Source organism: Ptychodera flava, assembly GCF_041260155.1.
Source record: "Ptychodera flava strain L36383 chromosome 3 unlocalized genomic scaffold, AS_Pfla_20210202 Scaffold_25__1_contigs__length_14229661_pilon, whole genome shotgun sequence".
Lineage (NCBI taxonomy): Eukaryota > Metazoa > Hemichordata > Enteropneusta > Ptychoderidae > Ptychodera > Ptychodera flava.
In genome coordinates, this window is record NW_027248279.1 from 7,660,900 (window position 1) to 7,687,445 (window position 26,546).

Here is a 26,546-nt window from a genome sequence, read left to right on the forward strand (position 1 = left end):
TAACAAAATGGCCGCACAGCAGCTATATTGGATCGTATCACAAAACAAATTAACGTACATATCTATGATATTGGTCAATCTCCTTGTACCAACTTTGAATAAATTCGCTTGATACATGTCTGAGTTATGGTTCTGGACATAAAAAAACGTAATATAAAATGGCCGCACGGTGGCCATATTGGATCGTATCACAAAAAAAATCAATGTATGTGACATAGGTCAATGTCCTTGTACAAAGTTTGAATAAAATCGGTTGAGCTATGTCTGAGTTATGGCTCTGTACACGAAAAAATAGTAACAAAATGGCCGCCTGGCAGCCATATTGGATCGTATCACAAAAAAATTGACATGCATATCTATGACATTGGTCAATGTCCTTGTACCAACTTTGAATAAAATCAGTTGAAACTTGCCTGAGTAATGGCTCTGTACATGAAAAAATCGTAATAAAATGGCTGCCTGGCGGCCATATTGAATCGTAATACAAAACTAATCGACGAGAATATGTATGACAAAGGTCAATGTCCTTGTATAAAGTTTGAAAAAAAATCCGTTGAGATATGCCTGAGTTATGGCTCTGTACATGAAAAAATCGTAACAAAATGGCCACCTGGCAGCCATATTGGATTGTATCACAAAACTAATGGACGAAAATATCTATGACATAGGTCACTGTCCATGTATAAAGTTTGAATAAAATCCGTTGAGATATGCCTGAGTAATGGCTCTGTACATGAAAAAATCGTAATAAAATGGCCGCCTGGCGGCCATATTGAATCGTATCAAAAACAAATCAATGTGAATATGTATGACATGGGTCAATGTCCTTGTACCAACTTTCAATAAAATTGGTTGAAACATGTCTGAGTTATGGCTCTGTACATGAACAAATCATAATAAAATGGCTGCGTGGCAGCCATATTGGATCGTATCACAAAAAAAATTGACGTGCATATGTATGACATATGAAGTAATCCTTGTACCAAGTTAGAATGAAATCGCTCAAGGCATCTCTGAGATATCTCCATGGATGGACGCACGCACGGACGCACTGACATGACCAAACCTATAAGTCCCCCCGGAGGGTGTCCGTGGGGACTCACAAAATATTACTTACATGAACTTGATAGGAATTCTCTGCATTAACATAGCTTTCAGTGGTTTGACAGTTTCACTCAACCTCGCTGAAAAGATGTATAATCTACTGACATTTGGGCATGGAACGCAAAATGTAATTAGTCCTACACAGCAGGTTCATTAAATGTTGCAATTACAAAACATACAACAGGCTAAAGCGATACAGATTACTATTGTTTTTCATCATTAGGTTTCCATGTAAGATAAACACATCACTCCATGGCTAAATAAACACAATGCATGTATACTACACATCATATCATTGTAGTCCAAAGAAATCAGCTGTTAAGTAATTAGTTAAAGTTATGTTTCTATTAGACCATTCTCAGAAAGCATCAGTAAACGTTTAATTTAAATGTCAGGAATGTCAAAGTAAAATCTATCATCTGACAGCTGATGAAAGCAAGAAATGACAACACTTGATCTGTTTTGAAATGAACGTTAACGTTTGGTGATATTTGTCAAAACCTGTTAGAAAGTGGCCGTAAGGCATTAAAGCATGCACAGTACTACTTATTGACAAAGATTTATACAATTTTCCTCTTTCACACATACAGGGTGTGATAAAGTTCAGCTCTGTAAAGTCTACTATACATTCAAGGTGATTTTACGTACTAAACAATGATACACTGAACAGCATAAAACCCGCAAATAATTTCTTTGACAATTAATTCAAGCATCATCCCACAGCCCAGAAAACTAGGTTGTGGAAACTGTTGTATGATTATAAAATTATCGTATGTTTTCATATGTTTGTCTCTCAGGTGAGTTTTCAGTAATTATGTGAATATGTGTTTCAGTACCTTGTATTAATGTAGCTACTGTTTTGTATTTGTATTTGTCCAACATTTTAAAAACATTTTTTCTAAATTAGGCCGTGTAAAATAAATTCTTTGTTTGCCGTCCTTGGATATTTGAAAAACCTATCAGCCAGCCAGCAAAAAAACAAACACGGAAAAAAAACACAGTCATATAAACTTTAACTTTCCAATTGGTTTAATGGTATGAAAACTCAATTATTACAGTTACAATGCAGTGTTTCCAGTGCTCTTGTTTGGAAACACAAGTTATACATCTACTTGTACAAGTACAACAAGCATAGTTATTGTTAGGTGTCTGTCTCTGAGGCTGTAATGCAGAAGTACTCTCATGTTTTACTTCTTTTTCTTCCCGCCAACCTTGGACTTGTTTCGGGTACGTTCCTCATGTCCTATGGATTTGCACTGATGACAGACAGGATGGATACTCTGATAACTTTCCTTCCAATCATCCTGGATGGGTACAAGGTCATCTGGAGTACCACACACATGACACACCAAGGGAAATTTCAACCTTGAGCTGTAGTAATGTGGGGTGATAGAATTTCCACATGTCACATTCTCAAACAAACACACCTGAAACAAATGCATAGGAAACAAACAAACACTAGTAAGCAAACAAATACACACAAAGGAGTCAATAAAACAATTGTATGAAATTACAAAAAATATACTGCTGTTTTTTCACTTTTGATAAAAAATGACAGAAAATCTTAGCCTGTTATACGTCATTTTTATTCAGCTACCAAATATTCGATGATCACAATTTTTTGTTAACCTTATTGCTTCTATTTTTGTTCCTGAAAACTGACTGAGCAGCTAGAACTCTTGAAAATACCTTGTGAAGTTTATGACTTTCAGGAATGGCACTTGTACCACAAGTATAATCAATGGTGTCCAATATCTGTTCAAGAGACTGTCTTTCAGCTTCAACCAGTTTCTTTGGTGAATATACACACCTGCAGGTTTGAGTGTAATCAAAACAAATTTCCATAAGTTTGTTACAATACCATCAGGTTGATAAAATCAAAACTAAATGATAAGACAACATCTCTTTGGGTCTACAATGAGATAATTTAAGTACTATTTTGTGCTGTCTTGCACTGCATTAAAATATTATGGATAAGATACACTAATGCTACACTGAGTGTCTCTTTACTATAGTGTAATGTAATTTACTGCCCTACACAGTACTGTGCGTAACTATACTAACTTAAAGGACCCAAAAATCAGTGATTTTACATACCTATACCTAGGTTTACTGCATTCTGTACATAGTATAGTTCGCCTGACAGTCTCTCCAGACAGTCGGAATCCAAAATCTCGCTGGGCCAGTGCTGTCTGCTTTGAAACCAGAGATGGACGGAATTTTTCAGTTGTTTCTGTGCCATACAGTTCTTCAAATGACTTGAAGTGATCACCATCTTCAGTTGGTACAGGATCTGATGACGACAGAAAAAAGAGCGTTGACTATTTATTACAACTGACACTTGCTGAAAAACTTTAAATTAAGACATAGCTCATACAGGCTAAGTATCACCGTATATATATTGTGTGTGTGTGTGTGTGTGTGTGTGTGTGTGTGTGCGTGCATGTATGTGTATGTATGTTTTGTTCAAATCATTATGACTGACACAAATGCTAGCTATAAAGCTGAATCTTTTTCACATTAGATCACATCATACACTGCTGAAGTTGTTGCTTTGTAATCATAACATACCTGGGAGTTTGTGAATACCCTGGAATACATCTTGGGGTAGCCTTGGTGGTTTACATAATTTGCAGCTGATATCTCCACACTTTGATATCATGAAGTAGTAATATCTTCTGACTGTACAGTGATTCAGAAATGCCTGAAGTTTTGTCTTTCCCTGTAGCAGCTTGGTTGTGGTATCATCTTGGGTAACGCTGTCATCAATGGCAGAAATGGTATCCCAGAGTTCTGTCATGAGAGTGTCATTTGCTGGCTCTCCGATGATGCATGGATTACCTTTCAACTTCAGTCTCCCAAACAACTGATTTAGCAAATCTGTTACATCCTGCAGACTTGATATCAGGGCATCTTGAAGGCTGGATGACTCTTGCCTCTTCTCTGATTTCACGCATTGTGTTCAGCTTGGACATTTCTGCTTCAAACTGCTGACTCATTGGTTTCCTCTCAACTGCAACAGACTGTAGGGCCAGATTCATAATTGAATGCCATCTTTCCGCGGGGTTGGTGTATGACTGCATAGGACAGCAACGTGCAGCCAGAAGAACATCACAATCATCAATGAGATATAAGGCAATGAGTGACAGTTGTACAGATGGATACGTTATGCGATGATCTGCTCCACCATCTGAATAAATGATCCTGATCGGTTTGTCCAATTTCCCAGTCACACTGAGAGCTTTCCTCATTTCTGCACTGTGACGTAGTGGGGAAGATGCTGCAAATATGGTGTCTTTCAGGGTTTCATATACATGACCACCGAAAAATGATTCAGTACATTTCTCAGGAGTTTCCACGATAAGGCAAGTAGATGGTGTCAGCTTGCACTTTGTGCTGGTATCATGGTCAGCTGCCATCAGTGGTACACCAGCCTGCACAATAGTCTTCTGACATCTGTTAATGGTAGCCAATGGGACACCTGGTTCACCGACAGGGATATTACTCTTGTCGTCAACACACATCAGGACAGCATAATCTCTGTATTTCACTGCAAATTCCTTCAAATATTTGAAGATAGCAGCTGCATAGTGTGCATCAGGATGATAAGTATTTATCTGTCGTGACTGAACCATGAACTTTAGATTGAATCTACCGGTATAGGTGGTTGCCCTTGTACTAAGTTTATTTCGTGGCATAAATTGGAGGTACAGCCACTGCAAACTTGGTACTGGAGTATTTGGTGGAAGCCTGGAGACTACATGCTCGTGCAAGTCTGGCAAAGATATTGCAACACTCATATGGACACACAGTTCCATGGCGACGGTCATCAACAGCCTTCATAGATTTCTCATTCAAGTACCTCTCAGTTTCATCCCAAAACTTATCATAAACACCAGCTCTACCTTCATTTAACAGTCTCAGGTCATGTACAATATCCGGATCTTGTGAACTGAGTAACAAATGTAGGCGTTCCTGAACTTCTTTGCTGACTTTGTTCGGTAGTGCTGACTGGTCGTTAGTGAGATACTTATACATATCATTCATTACGCTGGGACTAGCTTTGCACACAAGGGAGAACCTGGTAGTAAACTCTTTCTGCATTGTACGTGTGTGATACACTGGAAGATCCTGCTCAATCTTATGAATCACTGAATTACTTCGTGACATATCAATAGCTTTGTCTGACTTCCAGAGAAACCATAGACTTGGATTACAACCTCCACGGTGATAGCCAAATAATTCAGAGTCAAAGGGAAGGACCAGATCTTTAACATAGTAGTAACGCTTTCTTCTGTCAGGCGCCATGAAGTCATTCAAGCACACAGGTTCGTAAGTGCCAAGCTCAGACATTTTCTCCTCAAGTGCTTTGTAGCGTTGAACAAGCTTGAAGTCAGATCTCAGTCTACCTTTAAGGTGATTCAGTTGGGTATTTTTCCCATGATATGGTGATCTTTGTGGAAACCCTTGGGCATGAATGCAATTTTCAAGGCGGTTTGTATCATCTAAATGTTTGATAAACCCATCAATACCATGTGCAAGTTTCTTGACAGCATCAACTAACTTTGTCATTCTTGGTAGCTGCATACAACCATACAGCAAAATAGCGTAGAGGCCCTGAACTTTCTGCTCAAGTTTGTCTCGTTCAATTCTGGCGACATTTTTATGTGTTTCTGGTTGATTATAAACTTGCTGAAGTTTATCCACGTCGCTGAGGAAACAGTGGAACAACTCTGGAAGTGTGAACCCACGTTCTTTAAATTTATGCAAATGAGGTAAGATGTAAAAGATCGCAGAGGAAATATTATCGACGACTGTTTTCCCAACGGTATTGCAATATTCTGATTGGAAGCCCAACCTTTCTCGTTCCAGCAAATCTATCAAATGGTTCCTTAATCTGTAGTCACCTCTCAGGTTTGGGTCATCTGGGTTTAAGCCAATTTTCCCGGGGTACAGCAGTCTCTGAGATAACTCCCTGGATGCATGTTGCATGATTTCAAAAGCATTGCGCAGATTGCCCGTACTCTCAGTATCATGTTGTGCCTTCTGCCGTACGATGTCAAACTTTATAAAATGACCAAGACGTTTGGTAGCAGACAGAATGTTCAAAGTAAGAGCAACTTCAACAGCGTATGGGCTGTTTGGAGCATTCAACAACGAACATTTCACTGTACCTGCTTTCCCTGGTGCAGATCCAATATCGTGATCGATCGCGTATTTGAACCTATTGTTGTTTGTGTCGTTCTGGCTGGCGATGAAAAGTGCTTCAAATAGTTGACAGAAATTCTGTTCCGTTCCACATTCGAAGCCAAACCAGTCAAGAATTGTTTTCGATCCATCTTTTATGGAGACCACAACTATTTCACGTCCTTCCGCTGTCATGATTTACGGAAATCAGTGTAAGACCTCGACCATCTATGTACGGTACACTGCAGCGCGCTAAAAATAGGGAGACCTGTGCGCACGTGAACTTTACGTACAGCGGCTGATGCCGTACCCTTTTACGATTTGTCTGATTTGTATTCAAACGATCGTACAACATTGGTGTTTTTTGCGACATTTCAGACGACTGCTGCGTAAAGGCGCTCTAAATGTGTTATTGCAGACAAAATCAGGGCACATCGTGCCGCATTTTCGAGGAGACGGACTGTGTTTGTTTTTGAAATTTCTTCCGAAAACCTACCGCACGCTGACGGCAAACAAAGAATTTATTTTACGGCGCCTTAACATCAAATGTGACAAAATTTAACTGATATTAAGTAATATTTGTCATATACATGTATGTATAAAGATTACTAATATAAGTTTCTTATACAATGCAATACAATACAGTGAACATACAATTTCTCAAAATATTTCCTCTGAATTAAGTCATTATACTGTCATCAAAATCACATAAATATTCTGGAATATGAAATACCAAAACCAGATACTTTTGTTCCATCAACAGCATGGAACACAGAACCAAAACCGATTGGTACTGAACGCTATATTGGTAAGAAATTGAAGCTTGATAAGAGACATGGAGGTGAGTGTATGAGGAATCCTATTGGTGGTACGTAGTATGGTAATGGTAAAACTATCAGAGAGCCTGGGTGAATCCAATGCACCAGTGACCAGTCTTAATTGTTGATCTAGCCGTGTTCAGTGTAGGGGTTAAATCTGCACGAGGACAACAATTATTATTTCATGAGTACTCTACACAATTCAATGGTTATTACATTAGATTATTTTGATTTTTCCTTAGTCAATGACATTACATACTAAGAATGAAAAATAGTGTCTGTGTCAATGTCACTTTGCTCACATTTGGATTCCCCCACACACACACTCACACACAAAATACACACATGCAAAATCCTACAAATATCTTTTTACATCTCAACAAATGCCCTCTTCTTGCACAAATACTTGTACAGCATGGATTGAATGTATTGTGGTACCCCATGGTAATTCCAGAAAATAAAAGACTCAAAAAAATAAAAATTGGCTACCAAATCACTGAAAAAGCTTCACAGTTTTATATAATACAAGTGACAAGTCACATTCTGAACAAATATATTACTTACATGAACTGGATAGGAATTCTCTGCATTAACATAACTTTCAGTGTTTTGACAGTTTCACTCAATCTTTCTGAAAAGATGTATAGTCTACTGACATTTGGGCATGGAACGCAAAATGTAATTTGTCCTACAGCAGGTTCATTAAATGTTGCAATGACAAAATTAATATGCAACAGGCTAAAGCGATACAGATGATAATTGTATTTTCAACATTAGGTTCCATGTACCGTAAGATAAACACATCACAGGCTAAATAAGTACAGTGCATGTATACTACACATCATATCATTGTAGTCCAAAGAAATCAGCTTTAAGTAATTAGTTAAAGTTTTGTTTCTCCTAATACCATTCAGTAAAACGTTTAATTTAAATGTCAGGAATGTCAAAGTAAAATCTATCATCTAGGTGCAGCTGACAGCTGATGACAGGAAGAAATGACAACACTTGATCTGTTTTGAAATGAACGTTAAAATTTGGTGATATTTGTCAATACCTGTTAGAAAGTGGCCGTATTAAGGCATTCAAGCATGCACAGTACTACTTATTGACAAAGATTTACACAATGTTCTTTCCCACATACAGGGTGTGATAAAGTTCAGCTCTGTAAAGTTTACTAAACATTCAAGGTGATTTTACTTACTAGACAATGATACACTGAACAGCATAAAACCCGCAAATAATTTCTTTGACGATTAATTCAAGCATAAACAGACCAGAAACTAGGTTGTGGATACTGTTGTATGATTATAAAATTATCGTATGTTTTCATATGTTTGTCTTTCAGGTGAGTTTTTCAGTAATTATGTGAATATGTTTTTCAGTACCTTGTATTAATGTAGCTACTGTTTTGTATTTGTATTTGTCCAACATTTTAAAAACATTTTTTCTAAATTAACATCAAATGTGACAAAATTAACTGATATTAAGTAATATTTGTCATATACATGTATGTATAAAGATTACTAATATAAGTTTCTTATACAATGCAATACAATACAGTGAACATACAATTTCTCAAAATATTTCCTCTGAATTAAGTCATTATACTGTCATCAAAATCACATAAATATTCTGGAATATGAAATACCAAAACCAGATACTTTTGTTCCATCAACAGCATGGAACACAGAACCAAAACCGATTGGTACTGGACGCTATATTGGTAAGAAATTGAAGCTTGATAAGAGACATGGAGGTGAGTGTATGAGGAATCCTATTGGTGGTACGTAGTATGGTAATGGTAAAACTATCAGAGAGCCTGGGTGAATCCAATGCACCAGTGACCAGTCTAATTGTTGATCTAGCCGTGTTCAGTGTAGGGTTAAATCTGCACGAGGAACAACAATTATTATTTCATGAGTACTCTTCACAATTCAATGGTTATTACATTAGATTATTTTGATTTTTCCTTAGTCAATGACATTACATACTAAGAATGAAAAATAGTGTCTGTGTCAATGTCACTTTGCTCACATTTGGATTCCCCCCCCCCACACACACACTCACACACAAAATACACACATGCAAAATCCTACAAATATCTTTTACATCTCAACAAATGCCCTCTTCTTGCACAAATACTTGTACAGCATGGATTGAATGTATTGTGGTACCCCATGGTAATTCCAGAAAAGAAAAGACTCAAAAAAATAAAATTGGCTACCAAATCACTGAAAAAAGCTTCACAGTTTTATATAACACAAGTGACAAGTCACATTCTGAACAAATATATTACTTACATGAACTGGATAGGAATTCTCTGCATTGACATAACTTCCAGTGTTTGACAGTTTCACTCAACCTCGCTGAAATGATGTATAGTCTACTGACATTTGGGCATGGAACGCAAAATGTAATTTGTCCTACATCAGGTTCATTAAATGTTGCAATGACAAAACTAACATACAACAGGCTAAAGCGATACAGATGACTATAATTGTTTTTTCAACATTAGGTTCATGTACCGTAAGATAAACACATCACAGGCTAAATAAGTACAGTGCATGTATACTACACATCATATCATTGTAGTCCAAAGAAATCAGCTGTTAAGTAATTAGTTAAAGTTTTGTTTCTCCTAATACCATTCAGTAAAACGTTTAATTTAAATGTCAGGAATGTCAAAGTAAAATCTATCATCTAGGTGCAGCTGACAGCTGATGACAGGAAGAAATGACAACACTTGATCTGTTTTGAAATGAACGTAAAATTTGGTGATATTTGTCAATACCTGTTAGAAAGTGGCCGTATTAAGGCATTCAAGCATGCACAGTACTACTTATTGACAAAGATTTACACAATGTTCTTTCACACATACAGGGTGTGATAAAGTTCAGCTCTGTAAAGTCTACTAAACATTCAAGGTGATTTTACTTACTAAACAATGATACACTGAACAGCATAAAACCCGCAAATAATTTCTTTGACAATTAATTCAAGCATAAACAGACCAGAAAACTAGGTTGTGGAAACTGTTGTATGATTATAAAATTATTGTTTGTTTTAACATGTTTGTCTTTCAGGTGAGTTTTCAGTAATTATGTGAAAATGTTTTTCATACCTTGTATCAATGTAGCTACTGTTTTGTATTTGTATAATTGTGATTTGTCCAACATTTTAAAAACATTTTTTTCTAAATTAACATCAAATGTGACAAGAATTGTAACGATATTAAGTAATATTTGTCATACATGTATTATATTAAAGTTTCTTATACAATGCAATACATTGAACATACAATTTCTCAAAATATTTCCTCTGAATTAAGTCATTATACTGTCATCAAAATCACATAAATATATTGTGAAATACTAAAACCAGATACTTTTGTTCCATCAACAGCATGGAACACAGAACCAAAACCGATTGGTACCAAACGCTATATTGGTAAGAAAGAGAAGGTTTATAAGAGACATGGAGGTGAGTGTATGAGGAATCCTATTGGTGGTACGTAGTATGGTAATGGTAAAACTATCAGAGAGCTTGGGTCAATCCAATGCACCAGTGACCAGTCTTACTTTGTTGTTCTAGCCATGTTCAGTGTAGGGGTTAAATCTGCACGAAGAACAACAATTATTATTATTTCATGAGTACTCTTCACAATTCAATGGTTAATTGATTAGATTATTTTAATTTTTTCATAGTCGATTACATTACATACTAAGAATGAAAAATAGTGCCAATGTCACTTTGCTCACATTTGGACCCCCCCCCGACAAAATACACACACGCAAAATTCTCCAGATTTTGAATAAACTCAACTAAGTTAAGTCCTAGACACATGCATACCCAGTTCCAAAGCAATTAGACAATTTCTGAGATGTATTTTTGACCAGAAATTGGAAAAATTGCCTCCAAAATACAAATAATAACATTTTGCCACAATTTGAACACTTCTGAATGGTAAATAACATAAAATCATGCATACCAAGTTAAAAAGCAAACCAACAAACAGTTTCAGAGAAGAAGATGTTCTGATTGTGCATACTAACACTGTCTTGTAAAACTACACAGCCTTCTTCAATTTCCCATGGCATAGAACTTTTCCTGCAGTATCTTCATCTCTGTTCAACCAATCTTTGAAGAGACTCTGTAACCTACAGAGTTCCATCATAGACAAACTCTGCAATGAGAGTAGTTTGAGAAACAAGATTTACTGAAATTTGAGATTATTTTAAAATTTAAAGTCAATTGCTAAAGTGTTGTGGTCATTTTAGCTTTAAGTGCTGAAGTTTAACAAAATAAACTTACATTCATGTGGCTTAAAAAATCAGAACTGACATTATCAAGGGTATCAATAAGCCAGTAGTAATTCATAGGCTATCAATTTGAAAAAGTAATTCAAGCCATGCTGGCAGAATGCGATAAATGATGATAGAAAATCAGAGATTTTACTAATGACCGACCGACTCTAAGTAATTCAATCCCTTAGAACAGTTAGATGACATTGGCATTGGTAATTGAAAATCAGTGATTTTGCTGCCTGAAACAACTATATATGTTGTCAATAGAATGAACGCAATCTTCAAAAAAATCTGTACAAAAATATAGTGCAAAAAGAAGATTTTACACAGAAATATTCTCACATCACTGTACACAGCAGTGTTCTCACATCACTGTACACAGCAGTTAGTGTTCTAACATCACTGTCCACAGCAGTGTTCTCACATCACTGTCCACAGCAGTGTTCTCACATCACTGTACACAGCAGTGTTCTCACATCACTGTACACACAGTGGTGTTCTCACATCACTGTACACAGCAGTGTTCTCACATCACTGTACACAGCAGCTATATGTTCTAACATCACTGCAGTGTTCTCACATCACTGAACACAGCGCTGTTCTCACATCACTGTCCACAGCAGTGTTCTCACATCACTGTCCATAGCAGTGTTCTCACATCACTGTACACAGCAGTGTTCTCACATCACTGTACACAGCAGCTAGTGTTCTCACATCACTGTACACAGCGGTGTTCTCACATCACTGTGCACAGCGGTGTTCTCACATCACTGTCCACAGCAGTGTTCTCACATCACTGTACACAGCAGTGTTCTCACATCACTGTACACAGCGCTGTTCTCACATCACTGTACACAGCGGTGTTCTCACATCACTGTACACAGCGGTGTTCTCACATCACTGTACACAGCAGTGTTCTCACATCACTGTACACAGCGGTGTTCTTACATCACTGCACACAGCGGACCTGTTCTCACATCACTGTCCGCAGCAGTGTTCTCACATCACTGTACACAGCGCTGTTCTCACATCACTGTACACAGCGGTGTTCTCACGATTCACTGTACACAGCAGTGTTCTCACATCACTGTACACAGCGGTGTTAACACATCACTGTACACAGCAGCTAGTGTTCTCACATCACTGCAGTGTTCTCACATCACTGTACACAGCAGCTAGTGTTCTCACATCACTGTACAGCAGTGTTCTCACATCACTGTGCACAGCGGTGTTCTCACATCACTGTACACAGCAGTGTTCTCACATCACTGTGCACAGCAGTGTTCTCACATCACTGTGCACAGCAGTGTTCTCACATCACTGTGTACAGCAGTGTTCTCACATCACTGTGCACAGCGGTGTTAACGTTCTCACATCACTGTACACGTGTTCTCACATCACTGCAGTGTTCTCACATCACTGCACACAGCGGTGTTCTCACATCACTGGGGTACACAGCAGTGTTCTCACATCACTGTACACAGCGGTGTTCTCACATCACTGTACACAGCAGTGCACGTTCTCACATCACTACATGTACAGAGCAGTGTTCTCACATCACTGTACTCAGCAGTGTTCTCACATCACTGTACACAGCAGTGTTCTCACATCACTGTACACAGCAGTGTTCTCACATCACTGTACACAGCAGTGTTCTCACATCACTGTACACAGCGGTGTTCTCACATCACTGTACACAGCAGACTGTTCTCACATCACTACATGTACACAGCAGTGTTCTCACATCACTGTACTCAGCAGTGTTCTCACATCACTGTACACAGCAGTGTTCTCACATCACTGTATACTGCAGCAGTGTTCTCACATCACTGTACACAGCAGTGTTCTCACATCACTGTACACAGCAGTGTTCTCACATCACTGTACACAGCAGTGTTCTCACATCACTGTACACAGAAGTGTTCTCACAGCACTGTACACAGCAGCTAGTTTTCTCACATCACTGCAGTGTTCTCACATCACTGTACACATCATGTGTTCTCACATCACTGTACTCAGCGGTGTTCTCTCATCACTGTACACAGCGGTGTTCTCACATCACTCTTGTCACATCACTGTACACAGCGGTGTTCTCACATCACTGTACACAGTGGTGTTCTCACATCACTGTACACAGCGGTGTTCTCACATCACTGTACTCAGCGGTGTTCTCACATCACTGTACACAGCAGTGTTCTCACATCACTGTACACAGCAGTGTTCTCACATCACTCTTGTCACATCACTGCACACAGCGGTGTTCTCACATCACTCTTGTCACATCACTGCACACAGCGGTGTTCTCACATCACTCTTGTCACATCACTGCACACAGTGGTGTTCTCACATCACTGTACACAGCGGTGTCACATCACTGTACACAGCAGTGTCTCACATCACTGTACACAGGGGTGTTCTCACATCACTGTACACAGCGGTGTTCTCACATCACTGTACACAGCGGGTGTCACATCACTGTCCACAGCAGTGTTCTCACATCACTGTCCATAGCAGTGTTCTCACATCACTGTACACAGCAGTGTTCCCGTACGAAAGATCAAAACTTGCTACATATTAGTACATATATGTTAGAAATTTGATACACACTTTAATTGAACATGTGAAATATGCACCAAGTTTGTACTAGTTTGGTACACACTATGGGATTTTCACCATGGTAGTTGTGACATTTGTACCAAGCTTGTAGATATATATGAAATACAAATCAAGTTTGGTACGAACTTCAGATTTTTTTAGCTGTCCCACGTGGCACTGTTTTGTCACAGAATTGAAACAATGATCGAACTACGTACCCTGTGTTCATTGTACAAAATGACAAATTAATTCTCTTTTATTCAAAAAAATTTAAATACTCTCGGTCGTTAAACACATATGAATTAGGTTACGCGTAGAATGCACAAATTTATCAAACCATGGAGGTAGCTACCTCCATGATTAAACCATTGCAACATCATGAATGAAAAACATAAAAAGTCAACTAAATCTTAGTTCATCTGCCATTTTTTCAAACAATTTCCTTGGACATATTTTAAATGATTAGGATCCAAAAATGGTACTCGAATTCCAGTTAAAGACTTTTTTGTTCAGTTTACAAGTCGTAACCACTGAAAGTACCTGTCAAGTGTCCGCCAAAACACATTCACACTGTCATACCAGTATGCTCAGAGCAGGGAAAGTCATTGCCAAGGCTATAAATCATGATCGTAACTTGCATTATTACACATGTCCAAAGACCATGGATCCCAGCTGACACCAAATGTCTTCAAATGATTGATTTCAAGTGCATAAAAGTTGGTCAAAAAGTAATATACTCTCCCATTTCTCGAGAAACTGATGTTTCAGATAAATGAGAGCATCGAGGTCACAGGTCACACAGATTATAATTATGTATTTGAACTTCGACCTTACAAGATCACATGTCGTGAAGAGAGACACTTGATTGGCTCATTTTGCCAACACCAGCATTTGAACTCCAATACCATAGCAAGTCATGCATTGCTTCAGCTGTCAAATTTACAACGTTTTTACCCGCCGTTTGGGGAGAAATTGTGGATTATTTCTGTCATCGGACGATTAAGGGAACAAAGAAGAGATTTGTTGTTTGAAGGACAATGCCTGCGTTCGACACCGAGAGTTCATGTAAGTTAAACACATTCAGTGACAGTGGATCATGGATGTCCGTTATACACTCAAATGGCCTTGGACAATTCCGCGGTTTTCAGTGAGGTTTCAAGCAAGAGTTTGCTGCTTTGAGTTTTACACTTTCCATGCCACAGAGGACTATTTCAAACCAACCACTGTTCTTTGAGAACATCATGATGACAAGAAGTGAGACTGGCCGTATCGATCATTGCATTGGTACTTATGATAGAAACTCCACTGCATGCTTTGCTGCGGACAAATCGGACATGGCAGAGTTATTTTCGTCACAGTTGTCGGTACCTACGGTGGAAGAAATATTTTGGACTCGGCAGAACTAATCTATCATCCAAGTGATGTAGAATTTTATGGGAATTTGGTGTGTTTAGTTGTTTGCTTTTTGAAGTTGGACTGAGCACTAAGTGTCTGTTCAAATATCACTGTTAAGTCAAGGTCATCACATACTCCATGAAGTTTTTATTTTTTGTAGCTATGGACATTTTTTTTCCATGATTTGCGTTTTGATTTGAACATGTAATAATACAACATTAAGTTAAAACTCATGTTTTCCATGTACATTCCATCGGAAAGGTATTTTGAAATATTTAAAGTGAATTTATTCGTCAAAAGTATATGTCACAAAAATTACAAATTTTTTGAATAAGTTTTTCATAGTTAACTATCTGTGAGACTTTAACATAATATTTTTTCACCATTCAGTTTTTGGTACACATTTAAAAAAATTGTGATCTGTAGTATCTTCTTCAAAGAGACAGAATTTACCATTTTCAATCTAAATTCCATGGTCAGGGAATGTTTTGAAATATAGTGTAATGTACATATATGCCAAAAAGAATATATTTTACAGCTCATTTTATGTATAAAGTACAAAGATTGTATGTTTATTATAGAAGAGATACTGTTTTATTCTACAGTAATATATTGTGTTTTTTAGTTAACAAAATTTATTGTCTGAGAAGTTTTTTCTTTTTACAGCTAGTTGAATGTGTTGTAGGGTGAGTGCGTGTTGGATGTAGTAATATCCTCTCAACTTTTTCATAGATGTTCAACCTAGCATCTGGATACATGACTTGAAGGTGAATTTAGAATCTGCTGCTCACATGGTAAACATATCTAAAGAGTGAACATTTATATTAAAAAGAATCATTTGTATACAATACAATGGGGAGTAGCAGCACGATGATGTCATGTACCACATGTTGTGTGAGCATTACTTTGAAAAAGACGCTGTCAGGAATTACAATCATCTAAATCCCCTGAAATGTTACCAGGGCAACAGTATGTCTGCTGTTGCTAAGGCAACAGATACCACGCCCCAGATATCAAATCCCCCCCCCCCCGCCCTCGCATCTACAAGCTTGGTGCACACTCACACAAACAAAAACAAAATGACCTCTACATTCTCTGTACAAACTTGGTGCAATGTTCATCACACTCTCCACACATACTTGCTGCAAACTTAGCCTATTTTGAATCAAAGTGTTATATAACTGACTAGCAAGATGGTGCTTTTTGGATGTCAGAATTTGTATCAAGTTTGTAACAAATAAGGAATGCAAACTTGTGGCAAATTTGACTTTCATAAGGGTTCTCACATCACTGTACACAGCAGCTAGTGTTCTCACATCACTGTACTCAGCGGTGTTCTCTCATCACTGTACACAGCGGTGTTCTCACATCACTCTTGTCACATCACTGTACACAGCGGTGTTCTCACATCACTGTACACAGTGGTGTTCTCACATCACTGTACACAGCGGTGTTCTCACATCACTGTACTCAGCGGTGTTCTCACATCACTGTACACAGCAGTGTTCTCACATCACTGTACACAGCAGTGTTCTCACATCACTCTTGTCACATCACTGCACACAGCGGTGTTCTCACATCACTCTTGTCACATCACTGCACACAGCGGTGTTCTCACATCACTCTTGTCACATCACTGCACACAGTGGTGTTCTCACATCACTGTACACAGCGGTGTCACATCACTGTACACAGCAGTGTTCTCACATCACTGTACACAGGGGTGTTCTCACATCACTGTACACAGCGGTGTCAAATCACTGTACACAGCAGTGTTCTCACATTACTGTACAATTACAAAGCAGTGTTCTCACATCACTGTACACAGCGGTGTTCTCACATCACTGTACACAGCAGTGTTCTCACATCACTGTACACAGCGGTGTTCTCACATCACTAAACACAGCGGGCAAAATTTCACAACAAAAATCAAATAATTGAATGTTGACATCCTTTATGTTTCGAACCAATATTCCAAAGTCATGATTTCTTTCAAATTTTGTATGAAGGAGGAGGATTAAACAAATGTTTGTTCCACAGTTGTATAAAAATCACACAATAAAATCATAAGGGAATATTTTTACTTTAATACATACAAAGTCACACTAATTAAAGCGGCAGTCAGTGCAGAGAATATGTGAAAGGAGAGAAAATAAAATCAACTGAATTCTACCTGCCTTTTAACTATTCATACACAGTCCCTTTCTAATGTCCCTGGACTCTCTCTTCTACATGTACATCTCTGCTCTACCAAACCTATAAGGGGAACTGAAAACAAAGAAAAATACCACAATGATTGATCAGAATTGATAGAGAACATATCAGGGCAACACACTGTAAGGTTCGACCATATAACTTTAACCCTTTCACCACCATGGTTTAGCCCAAATCCATTATTAGCAATGGTGATTGTGGACCTGTATACAGGGAATTGGGGATGAACAGGTTAAAATTCTCAGATTAACACACTTATCAATACTACGTACAGAATGAAATAATTAAATTTGGTACAGTGACACATCTGCATAAAAAGTCAAGTTATTTATAACAGCAAATTTAACCTTATTATCTCTCTATAAGATCACTGTAATTGTCCTGTGACTATATTGCAGTGTTTCCTTGAATATAGGGAAGATTATCTGCCATCCATAGATGATGAATTACATGTGTATATTTTGACAATCAACACTCACACTTACAACCTATCAATGAGTGTATAATGATACATGTACATGTATGTGACATGTTAAGGGGATATTTTTATAATTACAAGATTGTCATTTAACAATATATGAGGGTTGGATGGAAAGTTTTGAACCAAATTATGAAGTCCTACTGGAATGAGTTTCTATGGTATTTATTTTTCAACACAGTCCCCTTGCGGTTCACTCACTTCTTGGAGCGGTACTGCAGCGTTTGGACCCCTGCTTTGTGGAAGGGTTTATCTTGTCATGAAAAAAGTCCTCAAAGGCCGATATAATGTCATCATCATCATCATCAAAATGCTTTCCAGCTAACTGTTTCTTCATGTTGAGGAAGAGATGAAAGTCTGAGTGTGACAGGTTAGGAGAGTAATGATTGGTGTAAAACGAGTTTGAAGCCGCAGTCACACACTGCTGCCATGGCATGACTCTGATGACTGCAGACTTGTTGGGTGGAACATTGTCCTGATGGAACAAGACACCTTTTTTCTCAACTTTCCTCTTTTTTTTCCCTCTAAGCCCCCTGAAGAGTCATAGCCATCTGAAGCTTTGAAATAAATGTAAACCAAGCTTCATTGATCTGGCATTGCTCCTTCGTAGTTCAGCTCAAAACTTAAAAAATTTTCATCCATCCTTGGTATATGTTTCAGAAAGTAACAATGGCAGTGCAGTGACAAGAATATTTGAAATAAAAAGAATTATGTCAAAAGATTCATGTCAAACCTTATGACAGTAAATCAATTCATTTTCAGCAAACCTTATGTATGATTGGGAAATCATCTTCAAAACCACTATTTAAAGTGTATCTTTATACTCTATGGATTAAAAATAATTTGAATAAATCATTATGTGTGGCATGGAGAAAGGAGGAATTTAACAGGGATACTCAGAATTTCAAAAAACAGTAACACACGAAAAAAATGTGATCTGATCTGTATCACCATGGTTACATACTGGCAGCAGCGATCAAGGCCCACATGCTTCCTGACAATGAAAAGTAGATACATAATTTCTTTCCATTTCTGTTGAGATAAAAGAATCGTGATACTAGCTAGGATAATCTAATAGTTTAACTAAAGTTAAATTGTTTCTATAGCAGTATATAGCCATTATTTGAACTGGAAGGCAATTTACTAGCTTGTATGCTTGTCTCTGCACTTTGGATGAATATAAATGTGCATTCAGAAACCCTACACCTGGAAAGAACAATGTATTGCCATATGAAGCATTTAGCCCTGTAAATTGTAACATTTCTTTCACTCATGGAGAGACTACACTGTAAAATATTGGCAAAGTTTTATTCTGCACAGACATAGATCATTTATGATTACATTTTGAGGTCAAAGTTTAGATACAAAGATATAAATAATAAAACATTAAAAAGGAAATTAAAGTTTCATAATTGGTTTGGCATTTGATAATCTGCATAATGTCAATGAATATATTTTCATTGAAGACATGTACACTGTATGAGTGAAGTAATAATCCGGAACTTCATTTTATGGACTTTGGTAGCCCCAGGGAAAAGTTGGTAGTCTGTGGACACGGGACTACCGCTAATTTCGAGCCCTGCATTATCTGATGCTTAGCAGTTACTCATTTGTTAACAACTTGCAAATAATCAGCATGTATACAAGTACACATCCATGTATTCTCAGATTTCTGCTTGTATGTTTCCACTGACCTATTCATGCCATACAGATTAATTACCAAACAATCTATGAAAGCTGGGCCATAATTTACCACTGCACGCAGCAGCTCCAGAGATTATTTAAGATATAATCTGCTGTCTTGGGGTACATGGCAACAATTTTTTATGGCCTTCCTTTACTTCCTTGAGTGGAAGGACTTTTTTTCTCTGACAATTTTTTTCCTCTAGCAACATTATTTTTCAAATCCTCCAGCCCCCTCCCTAAAATCAAATGTACACCTTAATATTATTACCCATTATGTATGTGGCTGCATGCTTTAAGACTGAGTTGGTAGGGTTTTAGCACTGGTAGACACTGAATTTTACAGAAATTTGATTCATTTTCATCATTCATTCAATTTTTGCACCCTATGTTACATAACAGTTAACATAAGTATTGACAGAGCATAATCTTCACTTTTAGATGACCTGTCACTAATATGTTTTACTGTTAATTAACAGCCATTAGGAACAATTCTGAATTGTCTATGCTACCATGATAGAAAACAATGATATTGCTAATGAAATAATCCTGTAGGAATGTCAGTCACAGCGGCAGCAATGCTGCATGGGATTATGATTTTGGTGAAATTTTGTCCTAGGGAATTGCTCCATTTTACTATCAAATACATGTGTTATGTCCTTTGCTGTAGTCATAGATATGAAACATTGGAACCCAAATACAGCTAGGTCACGTGACCAATTAATTGAAAATTTTAGTGACAGGTCACCTAAAGCACATTTGACAGGCAACATCACAGTATTCCTTGTTACTGTGACATTATCACATGCACAAGCCAAGTTTGTCGTCTCCGAACAAAAAATACGGGATTTATTCTCTGGTCGTTCTACGTCACGACAACCCGCGTCTATGTCATCAATTTTGGTGCGTCGGACCTTTTTTTTGTCGAGCTTTGGTGTGCTCGTAAATATGTAAACAAACAACATGGCGGCCGATGTTTCTCCCATGATCAAAAGTCATGTAATGAAATCGATATTTTCACAGACTGCGACATTAATAATACGAACAATGCAAACACAAGAATGTACCGCCTGTATATTCCGAAGGAATTACGTGAATAATTTGCGGAAACAACGAACTCGAAGCTGGTCGCATATACCGTGGGTTCCGTACGCATTGTAAACAGGGTCAGGCGCGACGTTTACAGTGTTCGCGCCGTCGAGATTCAGTCAATATTTGTTCCCGAAAAATAGCGTATCTTCGTCTGTGATAAATTTCTAGGACTATGCTATCTTTGAAATAGAGTATAACTTTGCGGAAGGTAGCCTACGTGTAGACCGAGAGCTGTCATTTGCTCCACACACGAACGAACGTACTGAGTGCTAACGCACACGACGGACAACTGGAAATGATTGACAACTTGTGCACGGCGTACTGATATTATTCCTAAAGTAGTTCAAAAGTTTAAACGCGGAATCGTCATGGAAAACTTATCTTCTTTTGCGAAAAATAAGGAATTCTTGGCTTGTGCATGTGATAAGTATATTATTCCCTAATATTTTTCTTCATTCAGCTCGGAAAATACTCGTGACGTAATGACCGTGTCACCACTCGTCTTCGACTCGTGGTGACACGGTCATTACGTCACTCGTATTTTCCTTCGCTGAACGAAGAAAAATATGAGGGAATAATATCTAATTATTGCATGGTTTCTTAGCAAAATACATCATTTACAGGGTCAAGTATTCGTCTTTTCATGTCACCGTCAACATTCCTTTAGTTTGAAAGATTCCTTGCCTGGATGGATTTTTCTTTGAAACATTTCTCCAGTAACATAATACATATTAAAATTAGTATCATGTCTAAAAATTCTGACACTCTAATTTTTTTATTTTTATAAATTTGTAATAAATCATAAACACCTACCCTACAGGCCTGTTCTTGTTTACTCTGCACTTGATAGGATGACAGCGCCCTCTATCATATAGTTATTTTGACGACATCATGGTGTTTGCAGTACGTCAATTCCTCAATTCAAATAAAACAAGAAAAGGTTAGTCAGTGAACAAAGCAAAGTAAAATCGATGACTGTGAACTCAATGTTTTACATAACAAGAGCGGAGAGGCAATTGAGTCCTGCAAGCTTTAATTTATACTGTAGTGTATCCTGATATGGGAGCCTCACTCTGTGGACTTGTCATCACAAATCTTAATTTTGTTTGTACATGCCGCTATGCAGGATATTTAGTTAAATTACTACATTATACAAAAATTCAACTTCTTGTAAAATCAATGTCATGTACAGAATTGTGATTCCTTTGATGTACATGCTGTGTTGCTATTTCTCAACTGTCAAGATAATCTCAAACAACAATGGATGATTTTTAAGGTTTTGACAGAAAAAGGAGTCTTTCTACTCTAGGTTGGTATAATTTTTTAGCATTCATTAAATCAACTCTGTACTGCAGGATGGGAAAACACCATTTAATATCGTACAAGACATGCAATGCCATAACATTGACAAATCTGACTCCACTTCAACTAAGGCAACACACATGCCAAATACTGATATGATATTAATTTTGATCCAAGTCCTAAAAAGGTTGCTTTAAAAAGGATGAAAAATATTTGTCTAAAATTATTTACCAACAAAATCAAAGATAATATTACCAAATGGGTTATGTATACAGCTATAAACAGCGGTATATGGCATATAAAAAAGCCATGCCTTTATTTTTTGGACATTTGGTCCAAAGGACTGCAAACTCAGTACAACACTAACTATGAATCAATATTGAAAATCATTCCATTTAAATTTTTTTGGGGTTCTTGTCAATATATTCTACATACCAATAAAGTTACTTGCAGTTTGCTCACAGAAATGCTCAGCAATTTTATTTCAGAGTTAAAAGTGTAAAAGTTTTGAATCAAACAGAACATTACAAAAAAAGGCTATTAAAGTTTTTAGTTTCATTGTGACTATCTCTGTGAGTTTCACCAAAAGCAAGTCAACTTTGTCTTCAAATTTTAAGTTAAAATGAATGCACAAAAATTAATCTCTAAACAATGATAAATCATAAAATGTCTGTGTCAAAGTATGTGTCTCTGTCTGGTATAACAACTTAGAATGAGACAGAAAATACGCTTTTAAGATCAAAGTTTCAGTGTTTTCAAATAGAATAAAAAGAGGCTGGCCAAAGTTGAAATCTTAGGCATCATTCTATAAAACATATTTATGCATGATAACTCAGTCAAATTTTACAAATCTCACATTTAATAACATAAAATGGCAGTAACAGTTCGATAAATTATGGATATAATCTTTCACTCCTGTCATACAGAAAAAAATCTTAACAACAATAATTTTCAAAAAATAGAGAAGTGAAAACTTACCTGCAGTATTGTTTACATTTAGGTTGACCTTTAAACTCTTTGTTACTCCTCAGGTTCTGAGTGGACATTGCAGTTATTGGGCAGTGATGAGTCTGGTACAGAGCCAGGACAGTTTAAATATCCAGAAGGTCTGGCATGGCATGGAGATCAGCTTGTGATCTGTGACACAGAAAACCATCGCATACAAATACTCAATAAGAATAAGGTGGTCATAGATATTATCAGATTTGAGCTTGACAAAGAATTCAGGCCATTGGATGTGGCCATATCCCCTGATGGTCACTTCTTTATCACTGACATCGGTGATAACCAAATAATTATCTGTGACAAAAATAAAAAAATTATTCAAATTATTCCCCAAAGTGCAGACATTAAGGTTAGGAGCATTACTGTAATGGCAGCATTTATTTTTGTCACTGACAGCAAAGGTAAAAGTTTGATCAAATACAACATCAAAGATGGAAAACTTGTTGCAAGAGTCAGTGATCAATTCAGTTATCCACACTCTGTAATGGCTACTAGCAACAACCATCTCTTAGTGTCAGACTACAATGAACATGTCATTCATGTTTTAGATTCTGATTTGAATTTTCTGAATTCATATCGCAATGATAGGTTAAAGTCTCCACTAGGCTTGGATGTCGATTCACACGGCAATATTTATATTGGTACATCCCTGAGTAAAGGCATTGTAAAACTGAGATCTGATGGACAATTGGATTGTGTATTATTTGAAGGTGTTTGGTATTACCCAGAGTTCATTGCAGTCAATGATGACATCACAACAACAATTGCTGCCACACAGTGGAGGTATCCGTCCGAACACCAAATCAGTGTATACTCTGTATCAACATAGATATGCATTACAATCTCATCAAATATCACCATTTTTAACACATTTTTCACATCCTACACCCCAAGTTTGGACTAAAAATCTCTTGTCCTCAACTCGACACAGAACTTCATGTGCATCCGGATCAGAATTGTGAAAATTTTGGTGAAAAATTCAGGAATTTTTTGAAAATGCATTGAAAGCAATGGACGGTCTGCATCAGTGACGTCATCGATTGTTTTGTTGACTTCAAGTGAAGTAGGTCAGTAGGTTTTCTCCATTTTTCTCAAATCCAGAAATTTTACACATCAAGTGTGGGCTAAAAATTTCTTCTTCACAACTCGATGGACAAGTTTATGGTGGTTGAAAACCAAGTTTTAAAAATTTGAGTGAAAAATTTCTGTCATTTTCATAAATGCATTGATTGCAATGAACAGTTTGAATTGGTGACGTCACTGGAATGCCAAGTAAAGTTGGTGTTGTAATATGAATTTCTCAATTTTTGGTAGAATTACGAAATTTAGACATCAAGTGTGAGCTAAAATTTTATTGTGTATGAGTCGTTAGACTTGTCTATAGTGACCAGAATCCATGATGAGAATTTTTTGTGAACAAAAAATGAGTAACTTTTGATGAATCATAATGAATGAATGAAAACAATCAATTGATTCTTGAAAATGCAATGTTTAAAATTCAATCATTATAATTCTCAAACTGGTTTTCGGACTTAAAATTGATATCTGTAATTTGTATGGATTGACTGCTTTCACTGAAAATAAAAACCGGCGATTTTATAATTTTCTAAACTCCAAAAAATGGAATATTTTGATGAGATTGTGTATCGGACTGTCCCGACAAACCATCAGATCTCAATTACATCAGAGACAAACGACCGGTACGGTTGATTTGTCAGTGAAATCTACTTGTTAAACATTACCTGTATATCCTGTGATAACTCCTGCATAATATGCAACAAATACTTCCATCCGATCGCGATGGTAAATTCCAAACTGTCCATGATCTGACAGTGAGCAAGTGATGGCCAGCTGGGATGGCCGGCCATGAAAACTTGAAGTGAAGCCGGAGTTTGGTAAAGCGCCCCCTCCGGCAGATTGTGAGATTCTTTTGAAAGAGGGCGCTGTTAATCTAATCGTCCAAAGTGCACACCTATAGTTTCTGGCGATAAGTATGTGGCTTATAAACATGATAAACGGATAGAGCCGACCATATATTTTCCAGACAAAAAGATACTTTAGCTTTCAAAGATGTTACTCGAATACATTTTGAACATAATAAATCTGTCGGGTGAAAGCAAACGCTGTTGTAATTGACTTATCGAAAGCCTTCTCCTTTACGTTTTCGGTCAAAAACTACACATGACTTTTAATGTCAATCTATTGGAGAGAAAAATAATAAATATCTAACGCTTTATATTGTATTTCTTGTACTCTAGGTTACTACCTTTAACGTACTGAATGTATAGGGTTTTGTTCGTATTTTTAATTGTGCAAGTATATTATTTAATTGTTAGTCACTTGTACTAATTATCATAAAATGACCGTAAACTAGCGCAAAGTAATTTCTGTGAGTATGTAGGCCTAAGCTTACCAAATAAACCATGATAAACTCCCGTATGTGTAAAATATCTATGATGATAATTTCTTGTGCATTTAACGGATTTCCAAATGTAGACCAAACCATTGTACATATTCATTGATACATTTACAGTGCATTGTCAGTATTAAAACTACACATTCTTGTTCGGACTGTAATTTTCAGTTTTATTTGTTAAGACGAAAAACCACATGTGCTTCATTTCATTGTAATTAATTGTATACAGTGTTATTATCCTGATAATAGACATGTTTATTTTATAACAACTTTCCTTTTATCCAAGGTCAGTGTGAATATTTTTTCTCGTTCTTTTTCTCTCATCATCATTAAACGATTACTGACATGTACATGTATACATTAATTTCGTAGTTGTTAAGATGAACCATTCCGATTGCCACTGAAACTGTTGTCAATCACTGTAAACTGATAAAACATGTATACCGCTTCCATTTTTATGATGCAGTCTAAGTTTTTATGGAACTACATTTTCATATTCTCCACGGCACTGTAGACTGACATAATTCTCTTTTTAAGTGTATCACTATTTGAAATAATTAGTTTTTACTTTTTTTGAAAAAAATGACAAAGACATTGCTTAAATATATAAAAATTCAGTATAGTCTTCTATTGTATACTGCCCTCTACGGTAAAACAGCTCGAGTTACTTTAATGGGAGAAAGCTAGATTTCAGCGATCTTTTAAAGATGATTCAACCCGATCTCTAGGACTTGACTACAAAATTCTCCTGCTACTTACAAAGCTCTCAACGGTCTGACCCCAGTCTACATTCAGGATCTGATCAAGCCATATAACCCCGTCGTTCACTACGCTCCAACTCTAAGAACCTGCTGTGTGTACCCAAATACAGACTCAAAACGTATGGTGGACGTGCTTTCTCCATCACAGCACCACAACTCTGGAATGCTCTACCTTCTGACATTCGACAGGCC

At 37.1% G+C, this 26,546-nt stretch overlaps 2 protein-coding genes and 1 long non-coding RNA gene across 3 annotated transcripts in view; 1 reads left to right on the forward strand and 2 right to left on the reverse strand.

Annotated features, from left to right (window-relative positions):
- The window catches only part of LOC139125301 (uncharacterized), a 61,691-nt gene extending 49,981 nt beyond the window's left edge, over nucleotides 1-11,710 (forward strand). Inside the window, exon 9 of the mRNA XM_070691400.1 lies at nucleotides 10,512-11,710. Within this exon, the coding sequence (XP_070547501.1) occupies nucleotides 10,512-10,624 (113 nt within the window). The 3' untranslated portion in view covers nucleotides 10,625-11,710. The remainder of the gene's footprint in view (nucleotides 1-10,511) is intronic.
- Nucleotides 2,292-4,920, reverse strand: LOC139125138 (uncharacterized). Its single transcript, XM_070691244.1, has 4 exons — nucleotides 3,676-4,920; nucleotides 3,208-3,397; nucleotides 2,794-2,914; nucleotides 2,292-2,531 (listed from the first exon to the last, which is right to left on the reverse strand). The coding sequence occupies exons 1-4, from the start codon at nucleotides 3,902-3,904 to the stop codon at nucleotides 2,292-2,294; spliced, it is 780 nt and encodes a 259-aa protein (XP_070547345.1). The 5' UTR covers nucleotides 3,905-4,920.
- Nucleotides 11,711-19,058: 7,348 nt separating the features above from the next.
- LOC139125303 (uncharacterized) lies at nucleotides 19,059-25,022 on the reverse strand. The gene is made up of 4 exons (XR_011550189.1): nucleotides 24,920-25,022; nucleotides 23,151-23,309; nucleotides 21,684-21,785; nucleotides 19,059-19,127 (listed from the first exon to the last, which is right to left on the reverse strand). It is a non-coding gene; the product is annotated as an uncharacterized lncRNA (long non-coding RNA).
- Between the last annotated feature and the right edge of the window lie 1,524 nt (nucleotides 25,023-26,546).

Excerpts from the sequence above, each read along its gene's own strand:
- LOC139125138 (XM_070691244.1), bottom strand. The coding sequence starts at position 3,904 with ATGACAGAACTCTGGGATACCATTTCTGCCATTGATGACAGCGTTACC. Across the intron at positions 3,398-3,675 it reads GGGTATTCACAAACTCCCAG|ATCCTGTACCAACTGAAGAT; the intron begins GTATGTTATGAT and ends TGTCGTCATCAG. Across the intron at positions 2,915-3,207 it reads ACAGAATGCAGTAAACCTAG|GTGTGTATATTCACCAAAGA; the intron begins GTATAGGTATGT and ends TCAAACCTGCAG.